Here is a 14,659-nt window from a genome sequence, read left to right as displayed (position 1 = left end):
TGAACCTATTGAATGAAAGCCTACAATTCGATCACATCTTAAGTGCTTAATTTCACTTCTTGATTGCAGATCAACAAGTGAGATTGTAGTAGGGTTGATATGGCAGTATTTATAACAATCTTGTCCACAAAGGGTCAGTGTGGCTGCAGGTGTTTACTCCAGCACAAGTGGGCAATTGACCAAAGACCAACTAATGACACAAGCAGAGTCAGGTGAGCTCCGGCCTGTTGGGAATACAAATCTGCAGTCCTACCAGTCATCTGTGGATCTGGTCTGGAATGTCACATATGTGAAAACTAAGCCATTTCTATAGTGTTCTATAGTGTTAATTGGTTTGGTATTGACTGATACTTAACATTAAGGTGCCTGGACATCCCTAGTTCGAACCGCCCTATAGGCTGTTACCATGGTAACTAGGTTAACCTACAGTACGGTGCACAGTGAATTGACATGAGACTCAGTAATCGTACTGAAATATCTATAATAAACCAGCAAGCTTTTGTCATATGACCTCCTCCAGTGAACCTTACGGATCATGTGACTACATAATATTTAATATTAGTCACTGAATAATTCATAGCTCTACTGAATAGTTTAAGGGGTTAACTCCTGAAGCATCCATCAGAACAACAGCCTCATCTCAGCTTTCAACACGTCCCACAATTGTGCTCTGCTGTACCACATTCAGGATCTCTAGAACTGATTCAGACTCCTCTGAAGCGGCCCCAGAAGAACCCAGTGGGCAACCCGAGCCGGCCGCACAGATTCCACACCACCAGACATTGTTGTGGAGATAAAGGCGAGTGGCCGAGATGAAAAGAACCAGCAGATGGCAAAGAGAGCAAGCATGAGCTCAAATCTGATTCAGGACCACCAGCTGTCAGCCTCTGTGGCTTCACTCACAAACACACACACACACACACACACATAACATTCCACATAACACTGGACCATCTACCCTAGGAAATCTCTCTCTCTCTTTGACACACACACACACACACACACACACACACACACACACTGGAATCTATCTGTCTATTTCAGCACTCTATCAGTCTTTGACACACTCTCTCTCTTTCTCACTCAGGCACACGCACCAGGACTGGTCAGTCCACCTTAACACGCAGTCTCTCTCTCTCTCTCACTAACACTAACACACACACACACACACACACACACACAATTGGAATTGGTCTGTCTATTTCAGCACTCAGTCTCTCTCTCTCTCTCTCTCTCTCTTATTCTCTGTCTCTAACTAACACGCACCAGGATTGGTCAGTCTACCCTAGCACTCAGTCAGCCTCTCTCTCTCTCTCTCTCTCTTTCTTTGTCTCTCACTAACACATGCATACACACACTTACACACATCAGGATTGGTCAAACTACCCTTGAACCTTTGTCTTTATCTCAGATAAGATTCTAAATTCTCTCTCTCTCTGACTAACACACACACACAATTGGACTTGGTCTGCCTATTCCAGCACCCAGTCTTTGTCCCTTTCTCTCTCTGTCTCTCTTTACTCCCTCAAACACACACACACACACACACACACACACACGCGCGCGCACACACAGACACAGAATCGGTCCTACTGAAATGTCTTAGGTTTCAAATGTTTTTAATCATCAAATACACTCCCTAACACCACTGGAATCACACTGCCTACCCCACCTTATTGTCTCGGTCTCACAACCTCCCCCCAACACATACAGTAACAACAGAGCTCATCTTAGCGAGGCAGGTACTTCGTCTCCCTGCTGACCCTCTCTAATCACAGGCGCTGACCCTGTTGTGCGTGTCTTACGCCTGCCATCCTCATTAGACTGCATGCAGATGTATCTGGAAAGCCAGCCTGCTGGTGTCTCCCCGGTTGGGATGCTCCTTGATGCTGGAGCGCTGGCTTTTAGAGGACTTCATCCTTTTCATTCACTGTGAACACACAACAGGTCCTGTATGCAGGGTGTGTGAATAAGCATTTTTGGAGAAATCCTCCGGCACCAGCTGAGCATTGTAAGTGATGGGGACACATACACCACTAGACAAAAGAGGAGTGCTTTTATTTGCTCTTCAGGACCTTTCAGCCATGGCGAACGCGAAGCAGAGCTGTGCATTTCTCAAAAATTAATCAAATCCGTAGCACCAGAGCAAAAAGCAGAACGCCGAGCAGATATCCTAGCCGGCAGGAGAACGTGTCTAAAAAATGCAGGGAATAGAACTGATACTCCTCATAACGATATTTGATGTAAGAGTGCTGTAAGATGCTCCTGCAGTAAAGTAAAGCACATTCACTAGATCCAATTACTGAAATAGTACAGCAGTGGAAAATGTACAGGTGATTTTTCACAGTTTTCACTTTTTTACATCATGTGCATCTGGCATGTGTCATTGTGTCAATTAATATCCTGACAAATGGACCGATAGAAATGTATATATATATATATATATATATATATATATATATATATATATATATATATATATATATATATGTAATGCACAGCATTACAAAAGTTGTGGGGAATTGGAGAAGCCAAGAGCAGGTGGTTTGCATTGAGATCACCGGTCCCCTTCCATCCCCGACCCCCACATATATATATTTGGACCATTTGTATATATATATATATATATATATATATATATATAAGATTTCATATATATATACACATATATATGTATATAAATACATGTATGTATATATATATATATATATATATATATATATATATATATATATATATATATGAAGGCTTTCATAGCCACTTTTATGTTATATACATATATATGTATATATATATATATATATATATATATATATATATATATATATATATATATGAAGGCTTTCATGGCCACTTTTATGTTCTATTATGGTTCATACAACCCTGATTACTGAAGGATCACGCATCTGCACATATCTTAGTCTTTTCAAAGCTCCATATCTCCACACTTTTTCCCCACACAATGTCTGTATATACACGCCTATACACAATCAGAGCATTAAACAGTCTGCTCAGACAGCGTGCCTGAATTTCAGACCTCCCGAGAACCCAAATCTCCACCTGAAGCCTACCAGTCCTACCACAAGGCACCTCAGTGATCTCCTACCACAGTAGCCCTAATGGCATGCGTGCGTATGCCTGAACTCGCCCCGAGCACTGAAAAAAATGAGTGTTGGGAGTAAAACCCTGCGCCCAGGCTGCCATCTCAGTGCAGCAATGACGTTTCCATAAACGTGCACAGCATTACAAAAGTTGTGGGAATTGGAGAAGCCAAGAGCAGGCTGTCTGCGCTGAGCCCGCCGGTCCCCTTCCATCCCCCCGACCCCCACATAGAAAGAAAAGTGGCGCTCAGCCCTCCTTACCTGTTAAAGACTTTCCTCAGCCTGTGCAGGAGCGTGGGGGAGGCTGTGACTGTGTCTGAGGGGACCGTCTCGATGGTGCTAACGACATGATTGTGCTGCTCGGAAATCATGTCTGCGCTGAAGGGCATCTCAGGGCTCCAGCCTTAGCTTTCCATCATGCGGAGAAAAACACAGCAGGAGGATGGTCCAGTAACTCAGAGAAAGAGAGAGAGAGAGAGGGGCAGAGGGAGACGCAGCGATAAGGAGGTGTAGGGTGCAGGTTTAAGCGTGTTCAGCCCGGTCCCTGCTCTGATCTGAGCTGTCTGTGTTCATGCTGGGAGCAGCAGCGCTGCACTGATCGCTCTGACTGCTTGGACCGAGCTGCGCTTTCAGCTGCAGATGCACACAGCGGCCAGCGGAGGGAGCAGTGGACACTGTCTGTGTGTGAGGGGAGGGGACTCAGTCTCGGTAGGAAAGGCTCTGATGTTTACTGTGAAGGCAAGATCAAGATGAATCAGCTCAGCTACACGGTGGCATGTCTTTCATACTGTGAAAGACCTAAACCAGTGGCTCTCGAGCCCAGAGCACCCCCCCTTTAACACTTCTCCAAACACACCTGATCCAGCTTCAGAATCATTTTGATGCTCCACTGACCTGTAATGGGAAGAATAGGGCCTCTGCCGTTGCTACTCTGGGCTTGGCAATATGTAACTCTGATGAAGCGGACAGGATAAAGGATAACGCTTGCGAGAGCTGCGTAAAGCTGCGTAATGCCAGCCTTTTTTTTTGTTGGTCAAATCCTCTAGTATTACTTTAACACCCCAGCCCAGCTTGTCCAGAAATGCATGTCCGTTTGGGGAGGCTCAAAGCGCAAATTCTACTTCTGCAGAGCGAGCCCAGGACTAGGAAATGCCCATTTTACACAATGCTCTACTTAGGCTTTATCAAATGTAGTGGGTTAGATGTACACCACTAAAATATGTAATGGGGGCATGAGGGTCCAGAACAGAGTTGGGAACCACTGCTGTCAATCACACCGACAAACCTGACAGACCTTTGGGTGTGAGTGGGTGGAAAGAAGTGTGCTGATTGGTTATTGTCTATTAGATGCAATAGATGCTAACATTACATAGGATGTTGTCTACCAGGAATGGGAGTGGACCTTGAGGAAACGCATTAGGCTGCTCATGAATGGAAGTGGCTTCAAATTCATTTAGCTGAGTAAAGTTACTGTCATTATTTAGATGTTACTTGATAATTAACGCTTCTTGCAGAGTCACTTCCAAGTCATTCGGTAGTTAGAAACACATTGGGAGTATTCCCCCAACATTAGCAACACTCTGGGCCCAGGAAAAGGAAATCTCAGCAGTGCTGAAAGTTCACTAATCAACTATGAGTTCAGGCCTCATTACTGTGTGGTCTTCCAGGGCACAGAGCAAGCTATGAAGCTGAACAAGATATGAATTGAATTTCAGCTGCCCACCTCATACCTCTTTATGAGCCACTGATGGGAAGGATTTCCTGCAGTGATTACATCTATAGTTTCAGCTTCAGGTCATGGAGGTCTGATGTGATCAGTTCCTCATATATGCAAATTACACAATATGCGAAGGGCCCCTGTCTACCAAGGTGACAAATCTCTCCTCAATGGCAAGAATTTAATGATATGTTTTGTAGTTGATTAGAGATCATTGTTGTTGGAGATATTTATCAGAGATAGTTGCTATTTGTAGAGATAATTAGAGCCTGATACTTATTTTTTAAGAGCAGGGTACCCCCAAAAATCATGTGACAACACATTTGACAACACTGGGCTTTGTTTATACAGATTTATACAGACGTATTAGCAGCAGGCCTGACAGGATGGCCATGCGGCTCACCGGGGTTTGCTTCCATTGCCGTTACTCACAAGCACTCCATACTATTACGATAAGAGAGACTGTGCAAGAGTCCTAATGCTGCATTCACCTGTCTTTGTGACATGAGTAAACAGGTTGCTCTGGATAACAGCATCTGCTGTGAATGGAGGCTGTATCAAGTCGAACTGAATTCTTAAAATTTGAGCAATTGTGAAGGTATTTTGCTTCTGTGAATTCACAAAGAGCAAAGCATTCCCATATGTACATCTGTTATGTCTGCAGCAGCTTAGCTTCACCAGTTCAAGCTGAAATGTTAAAGAATTCAATTGATTTACAATACAGGGAAACTTGTGAAACTTTGAGAAATAGACAAATGGACCTGGAGAAATATTTCTGTACAGTTGATGTTGACTCACACACTGCCCTGTTCCTACTGTGTGTGTGTGTGTGTGTGTGTGTTTTACACAGAAAGCTGAATTCAACAAGGTAAATAAAGTAAAGATTTAGTTGGGGGTAAATCCAGCCTGCCGGCTCAATGTGCTCTTTTTTTTTTTACTGTAACCAGTAAGAGACAAACTCCCCAGCTCTTCACGGTTCAGCAAACAGAGGCAAAATCCATCAATTCCAATCCGTACCAAGTGTCCTCAACAAGACCTTCCATCTTCAAAGGCTCTGGATGCAATAGGATTTCGCTGAGGAACTGAATGAAAATCTGGACTCTTGCCTCACACATGAAGAATGAATGCAATAAATCCCATTAAATCCCACCTCATTACATTTCTGCAAGGCTACAGACCTTGTCCCAGCACTGAGTTGTAGAACTGAAAATTAATTTCCCAAGGTGTCTGTAAGCTGTTGTGCTGTATAAGTGTAGCCACAGTGCTTTCAGAGTACAACAACTGCTGCATACAAGTCTAGGAGCAGATTTGAAAGTTATCCAAAGCAAATCGAGAGTGTAAGACAACATCAAGGCAGTACTCGTCTGCAAAATCACTCGCATTCACGAGTACTTCTACACTCTTAAGAGTAGCGGTTGTTAGAGATGTATGGTTGTTTATGAAAAAACAAAAACTGGAATTAAACTTTTATATCCTGTGGAGATTTTGTAAAGTGTAAAGAGTCCATATCATATTTGGTTTTATTTGGCTTATCCAGTATGTCTAAACACAGTGAGTATATGGATAAAGAGGAAAAACAACAATATAGTGCAGGGAAAAAGAGCTTTTGACTTACATTAGAAACACAATATTAATATAAAATAGCATTCACAAAGCAGATGGTTGGGACAGGAAGTGGACTTTGGCTTCATATTTTGTTCATATTAAGTTCAAGTTCTCAAGTCGAGTGGCAGACAATTCCAGATACAAGGTTCTGTAAAGTTCTGTAGAAAGCAGGATGTAGGTTCATGCATTTGAGGGTTCAGTGTAGTATGTTTTGGATACAATCTGGAAGGATTTTGCTTAAATAAGAACATATACTGACTGATTTGAAAAAGGTTAATGTCTTATACATTTATAATCCTTCAATTCATCAATAGAGGGTGAGATTAAGCGTCATCTGAAGAGGAGCTGATCATTCTGACAGATCACTTTAGAAGAATATGTATGCCTGTGAGGTTACTTTTCAAGGTATTAGCCCAGATAATATCACAGTATGACAGGTATGGATAGATCACTGTATAACACAGATTGAGAAGAACATGCTGAGGTCAATATTTTTTTCTTCAATATTGTTTTTCTTCTGAAATCAATGGTATTAATTAAGACTGCACTAGAAGGCTTTACACTCAATATTGGAACATTGCTGTGAGGATTTGGTTGGATGGTTAGTTCTGGATACCAACTCATTCTAGAGAATGCAGCTCCACTGCTTCACAGCTCAGTGCTGGGGAGCTTTACAGCCCTCTAACCCACACTTGGCATTAGGCATGGCAAAGGTCGAATCATGTCCTACTGTCCCAGATTATACAAACTGTATGCACAACTAAACTAAAGTAGCTGAATTCACTAAACAGAAGGTGTGTTTAGACGTTTGAACGTTTGAGTCTAATTCTGGCCTTCATTTGCTAATTAGCCTTGTAGCTTCAGGGCAAAAGAACATCACACACCAAACATGTCTTGGCTGATTGATTATATTTAGGGTAAAGAGGGAACTGATGTAAAATCTAACTAAAGCTCATATTCAATTAGTTCAGCACATTGATGATAAAGGTTAAATCACACTTGAATCAGTAAAAATCAGAATCAGATCAGAGACTGAAGCTAGACTAAGCATCCGTGCTCTTGGATGTTGGCTGAGACAGTGCACAGCTGATGTGTCTCACCTACGGGGCCACATAGCTAAATTTAGCAGCTTAGTTAGTGTGGAAGAAGACAGACAAGGTTAACGTTGTGAAAATAATAGATCGGTACATTGATCACCGGTGTTCTCCACACATTCTGTCTAATGAAGCTGGTGGCTAGTGCACCTCAGGTGTCTTGCTTATTGGGCTTTAGTGCATCACAGATCATTGCTGGGTTCAATATGTGCATGACATTTTAGCACACTGAAAAAGTAGCTCCAGAATAGTAAGTTAAAGTGAAGGTTCTGTGAAAAGTCACTTACATCAATTTACATCTTTTACCCTAAATATAATTAATCAGCCAGGACATGCTTGGTGTGTGATGTTCTTTTGCACTGGAGCTACAAGGCTAATGAGCAAATAAAGGCCAAAATTAGACTACTGAGAATCTGCAGATCTGTGAACATGTGCAGTGTGTGCCAGTGTACCACCACATAGAAGAACATGAGAATTTGTGCAGTGTCCAAACCAGAATGTACAGAATTCCAAGAGTAATACTCACTCTATAGTTTTTATATTATTTTAAAGATGGGGTGTAGTTTGGGATGTAGTGTAGTTTGGGTCTCGTTCATCCCACAATGCATTTGGGTAGCTACTCAGTATTTGTTCCACAGATGTGCAGTTTATATTTTTCCAAAAAGTACTTGTTCTCAATACCATTTTTATAAAACCAGTTATGTTTACACTTAATGATTGACCATAGTTGAGCTAGCTTTATATGTTGGTTTTAAATAGTTGATTTATTTTTTTTACACATATGTACACTCCTCTTTGGAATATATGCACAAAGACGTTGAAAGACAAATGTACTGTAACAATATGTTAGATAAGGAGACAGATGAGGCTGACTAGAGGTCATAATTCTTTTTCATTGTTTAGCTTAAAAATAGAGCAAAATATATTCTTATGCATCCTACAACAGGAGTCATGAACTTTGCCCAGTATCTAGAGCTCTGGTCAACTCTGCTCACCAGTATCCAACTGAAAGCATTTTGTAGGCTTATGTTCAAGAACATGAATGCAGTTTATTAAAGTTATTTAGTTATAGTAATTCAAGAATTCCTGACTGGCTCTGTATAGCTTTCAAGAAACTCCCTTTTGGGCGATGGACGAGGAGAAGCTGGACAAAATGGGAAAATATACTCAGAACTATATTGCCAAATAAGTATTTGCTCACCTGCCTTCGCATGGATATGAAGTTGAGTGACATCCCATTTATAATCCATAGGGTTTAATATGATGTCGGGCGACCCTTTGCAGCTATAACAGCTTCAACTCTTCTGGGAAGGCTTTCCACAAGGTTTAGGAGTGTGTTTAAGGTCAGGATAAGGTCAGACCAGTCAAGTTCCTCTACACCAAACTCACTCATTCATGTCTTTATGGACCTTGCCCTTTGTGTACTGGTGTGCAGTCATGTTGGAACAGAAAGGGGTCGTCCCCAAACTGTTCCTGCAAAGTTGGGAGCATGAAATTGACCAAAATCTCTTGGTATGCTGAAGCATTAAGAGTTTCTTTCACTGGAACTAAGGGGCAGAACCCAACTCCTGAAAAACAACCCCACACCATAATCGCCCCTCCACCAAACTTTACACTTGGCACAATGCAGTCAGACAAGTACGGTTCTCCTGGCAACCGCCAAACCCAGACTCGTCCATCGGATTGCCAGACAGAGAAGCGTGATTCGTCACTCAAGAGAACACGTCTCCACTGCTGTAGAGTCCAGTGGCGGTGTGCTTTACACCACTGCATCCGACGCTTTGCATTGAACTTGGTGCAGCTGCTCAGCCATGAAAACCCATTCCATGAGGCTCTCTACGCACTGTATGTGTGTTTGAGCTAATCTGAAGGCCACATGAATTTAGCGACTGACCTTTAGCAGAAAGTTGCCAATCTCCACGTACAATGCGCCTCAGCATCCGCTGACCCCGCTCAGTCATTTTACGTGACCTACCACTTCATGGCTGAGTTGCTGTCGTTCCCAAACGCCTCCACTTTGTTATAATACCACTGACAGTTTACTGTGGAATATTTAGTAGCAAGGAAATTTCACGACTGGACTTGTTGCACTGGTGGCATCCTATTCACAAATCTTAAACTTAAGCTTAAAGTCAGTTTGAGCTTGAACAGGAGATTGTGAATAATGTTCATTAGCATTCTCATTTCAGCGCTTCATTGCACAATACTGCTTAATGTGGTATGGCATGTCCAGTGTCTAAAGGTATCTTTGATTTGTAAGCCTATTCCAACTAGCTGAGGTTATCCTTGGGTAAATAGCAAAGCAGTTTTGTGAGTTGCTTTGGATAAGAGCGTCTGCTAAATACCTTAAATGTAATTGTAAATGTAATGGCCTTTAGACAAAATGCTGTATTTCCATCTCATTTTCCACTCGCAGTTTCCTTTTTTCTTTCCTAATTTATTATCTGCTGTTTATTTACTTTTTTTAATCCAAATTGAAGTAAATACTTTATCAAATAAAGTCAGTTAAATTCATTAATGCACAAAACATTCAGATTAACATCTATAACTAATCTTGAAACCAACAGTAAGACCACGCTGCATTACTAGGAAAGACTGAAACCATCTCAGAGGAGTTCCTGGATCTGTTCGTTGGCCGCTGAATGGCCTGCCTTGACCTGGTCCACCTGCTCAACTACCACTGTCCACGCCTAACATGTGCTTTCCAAAAGTATGCTGTACTTTGATTTAGACCTCAAAGAGAATATGGTGAACATGTATGTCGTACATAGATTAGGAAGACTGCAATTATTCCCAAGCGCTTGATGTGTTCGTTTAGATGCTAGAAGCTGGCCTGTATGTTGCAGCATTTCCTGACTGGAGCTTTAATTAAGGGTCATGCGCAGGCCACAAAGGTTGCTTCCACACAGACCCCGGCCACCCATCGCCTCTCTGTTGTCATGGAAACGCATTTCAACTCATACCGAGTTTATTTTCCCTGCCTGGACCAGAGGGATGGCTGAGGCAGTGGATACCTGTGTATATCCCCGAGGCACGAACATGGTATAGGCAGCACACCAACACACGCATACACACAGAGTATACACTGTGCTGATTGTGCTGGCCATGTTTATTGCCTTTAACTTTGCTCTGTATTGATCTCTTTGTCTTGAATCAGCCTCCCAATGCACCAAGCTCACCCCAGAGCATAAATCTCACTGGAATGTCATAAAAAGAGAAAATGTTCTGGTGTGTTCTCATATATTCTGTATACTGGAGATGCAGCCTTGAGCATGGCAAATGAAAGAGCATTATTTAAGCAATAAGGCTAGCAGGTGCTATCGGTCAGTGCCTGATAATTGTGCGCCAGACCGAAAGACTATCAATCGCCAGAAGCCATTTTGAGTTTGAACCATGCGGATTGATACACCAGGGAAGAACATTCATCTTCCGAGCAGAGTGGGATCTGTTACTGGAGCATAGCTGCTCTGTTGGCTTAGCGTACCAAGACAAACAGCCGGTTATAAAAAAACATTAACAACAAGGCCTCATAGTGCCTGCACTATTAATAGCACTGCATTAATAAATAAATCAATAAAACAGAGCAAATGATGGGGATTAGAGAAGCAAGTCCTTGCATTTATTTATGTCTCTGCTAATGGGATCTTGGCTGGACGGCCTGTTCCCTAAACCACCTCCAAGATAATTCAGGTTCTGGCTCATCAATTTAAAAGAAATAAATAATATGTATTAGCTGATGCTGTTGGAGTTTTTAAATACTGTGTCCACTCATTGTCTACTTTATTACACACCTCTACCTAGCTGTCAGAGATAGAGATAGACAGTTTGTGCTGCACAGTTTGTGCTGGTCATCCTCTAGTCCTTCATCAGAGGGTATAGGAGACTGTTTGCTGGATATTTCTGATTGCTGCACTATTGCGGATTTTGAGGGATGGCGGGTCGAGCCGAGCCATACTTGAAGCTGGAAGGGCTCTAGGTGCGGATCGGCTTTTGACCATTGCCATCAAGTACGGAGGGGCTGGTCCGTTCTTGGCTTTGTAGGCCAGCGTCAGGGTTTTGAATCTGATGCGGGCAACAGCTACAGGAAGCCAGTGAAGAGAACGCAGCAGTGGAGTGACATGGCTGAATTTAGGGACATTGAAGACGACCCGTGCCGCTGCATTCTGGATGAGCTGCAGGGGTCTGATGGTGAGTAGAGGGAGACCAGCCACAAGAGAGTTGCAGTAGTCAAGTCTGGAAGTGACGAGAGACTGAACAAGCACCTGGGCGGAAGGGTCGAATTCTCTGGATGTTGTACAGGAGAAATCTGCATGACCGAGTTACGTTTGCAACACGGCTTAAATGACACGATACTGCAACAGTGAAGCATGGGGGTGGTAGTATTATAATGGGATGCCTTTTGTCCAAACAGAGAGATGGATGGATGGTGCAAATTATAAAGAGAGACTGCAAGACAATCTGCTTTAGTTCGGAAGACTTCACCTTTTAGCAAGGAATGGCTCCCAGCCACAAATCCAAAACAACACAGGAGTGGCTAAAAAACGATCTGAATCCAATCTCCACATCGTAGAAAAAATATTGAAGAAAAATAGTAATGACCAGCATATATTGTAGAAGCTGTGTACGTAATGCGCACACTGTAGTTAACACTGGAGTTTAATTAGCTATTTCATTCAATTGATCTACGACTATACGAGCTTCTAGTGTGATGTATTACACACTCTGTTAGCTCTTTGCTGGGGTGTTAATTTGCAGATTTCTGTAGACGAGCACGTCCCATTGCTGCCCATTAACTGCAGCTACTTCAGCATGGCATGATAAATGGTTTGAGTTTTACCACTAAACCAAAATACTGCACGAGCATGTCTCTCTCTCTCTTCACTTTCTCACAAGCTGCCCTTCTGGGTTAGGACCTATAGTCTGAATGAAAAAATGGATTAAGTCTGTTTCATTGCCATTCAGCTTAGCCCATTCAACTGCTGGGCCATAGAAGCTGGAAAGGCAAATATCCCACATTTTGTTTTGTTTTTATTTTTATGGATAGTTGTGTGGGTTTTGTACCCAAAACAGAATGCATAGTTCAGTTTATCCATTGCAATGAAACTGCTTACTGGGGCTTCAAAACCGATATGTGGAAATTAAGATCCGGCACCATTCATTGCTCTTAGAGCACTGAAACAGAATTTACCTTCTGCATGTAACCCATCTGTGACAGTGAACCAGCCATCTCAGTGTCTGAGGAGCAATTGTGGGTTGGATGCCTTATTAAGGTGGTATGTGTTAAGGGCAACAGTGACCTCTCACTTTCCATAAAGTTTTCTCTCTACAGAATTTTCTCACCTTTAAAATAAAAGCGGGATGTTAAAAGGGATTTACATTTTTGGCCAACCGCCATATGTCCAATCTCATGACCCTAGGTACTCTTCATTACATTGTTGGTATACTCATTAATATTTAAAATGTGCTAATTAATATTACTCATTAGTCATTAGAATGGTAACATTCCTACCTCTACAATAAATACTAATGGATCAGTATGACACACTTATTTATCTGTAGGTCTTTTAAAGTAATATTTATATCTAGGCCAGAACTTTAAAATCACATCAATTGTTCAAATACAACACATTATGTGAACAGTCATGTCTGCTAAGTACTAGACATGAGCATATTCACCTATAGAGACTAAATTACGGAATTAACCACTTGGAAAAAACATCCAGCCATCTTCCTACCCGCGTCTTCCTGGTCAGGGTCATGGCATGGCCGTATCCTATCCAGAATCATAGGGTGCAAGGCAGGACTATCCCCTGGACAGGGCTGTAGTGCATCGCAGGGTACTCACACAACCACACCTAGGGGCAATGTAGCAGAGCCAATTCACCTACCTTAGGTGTTCTGCTTACAGCTTCATTGTTAGGACCATTCCTAGAGCCCGCGACTGACAGGGGCCCTAAACAATTTATCAATTGAGTATTTTGACAAGAGTTGTGGGGCCCAGTGTAATATCTTTTCATGGGGTCCAAAATCCCTGGCAGCATCCTTGTCCAGAACGAATCATCCAACATCAGTAGCTGATCTCCCCTGTAGCTGAATGCAAAAAGAGCCCTTACAGCAATGTTCCAACCTCTAGTGTAAAACCTTAACCTTAACCTTAAGGATTGCAGTAAAGCAGGAACATACTCACGATTAACACCCTGAAAGTAGAAGAAACAGTGAATGAGCAGGTAACTATGAATCTTTGGAGACTTGGAAACATATACAGAGCTGTGAGCAGCCGTCAAAGCAAGGAATTTCATTATTAAATAAGCTTCTGCACTAAAACCCAAACTTGATCTTACTGCGAAAGTAAAAACACAGTTGCAACACCAACAAAATTAAAACTACATTGTTCCTACAATACACCCCACAGTGCAGTTACATATTTGACAGAGAGAGAGAAAAGAAACAAGAGAATTTGAGAGAGACTCTCATTTGGGTTTCTGTCAGCCCGGCTAACATGAAAAGGCTGACAGCAAAAGGAGAAGGAAAAAAAAAAGTGTCATTTTTTTTCTGCCAACAGAGCGAGCAGAAGCACAGAGCTAATACATTATCTAAGAAGCTTAAGGCAATTTAAAAAAAAAAAATCCTCTTCTTTGCAAGCTGTTCTAATAACCATACACACTGCTTACTCATTATTCTGAACAAACTCAAACTGTAAAAAGTAAATAGACTTTATAGCATAAAAGAATATCATAATCACTGCCCGCAAAGACCACTGCTGATTTAATGTTTACAGTCACTTTATAGAGCACAAACTTTTTTTTTTTGTACTGCACATTTCACAGCACAACCTGGGCTGAGGAGACTCTCTACGGATTGGTTTGAGATCCAGAAACCAGGATTTGGCAGCTGAACGTCTGTCTCTGTTAATGGTTTATCGTAACAATGCAAATCTATAAAGCTAGAATCAAGAGTAGGCCTGCTGCTGTGGACCAAAGCTGGTCTATGAGAATCTTTGACTTGAAAGTTACCCTCATCCTACCCCTCACTAAATGAGAGAAGAGTTATAGACTTTCCATAATTGCTTATTTTTTCTGATTACAAAAGTAATTCTTCTAATGCTTATTTTTCTATTGTTTCAGATAGAATATAGGGCAATA

General features: G+C 41.9%; 1 protein-coding gene across 1 annotated transcript in view; it reads right to left on the bottom strand.

Annotated features, from left to right (window-relative positions):
* The window catches only part of slc35f1 (solute carrier family 35 member F1), a 106,536-nt gene extending 102,822 nt beyond the window's left edge, over window positions 1–3,714 (bottom strand). The window contains exon 1 of the mRNA XM_072656580.1: window positions 3,363–3,714. Within this exon, the coding sequence (XP_072512681.1) occupies window positions 3,363–3,490 (128 nt within the window). The 5' untranslated portion in view covers window positions 3,491–3,714. The remainder of the gene's footprint in view (window positions 1–3,362) is intronic.
* Between the last annotated feature and the right edge of the window lie 10,945 nt (window positions 3,715–14,659).

The sequence above is a fragment of the Salminus brasiliensis genome, chromosome 1 (genome assembly GCF_030463535.1).
Source record: "Salminus brasiliensis chromosome 1, fSalBra1.hap2, whole genome shotgun sequence".
Lineage (NCBI taxonomy): Eukaryota > Metazoa > Chordata > Actinopteri > Characiformes > Bryconidae > Salminus > Salminus brasiliensis.
Note: the sequence above shows the minus strand (reverse complement) of the source record. Positions and strands in the feature narration are given on the sequence as shown.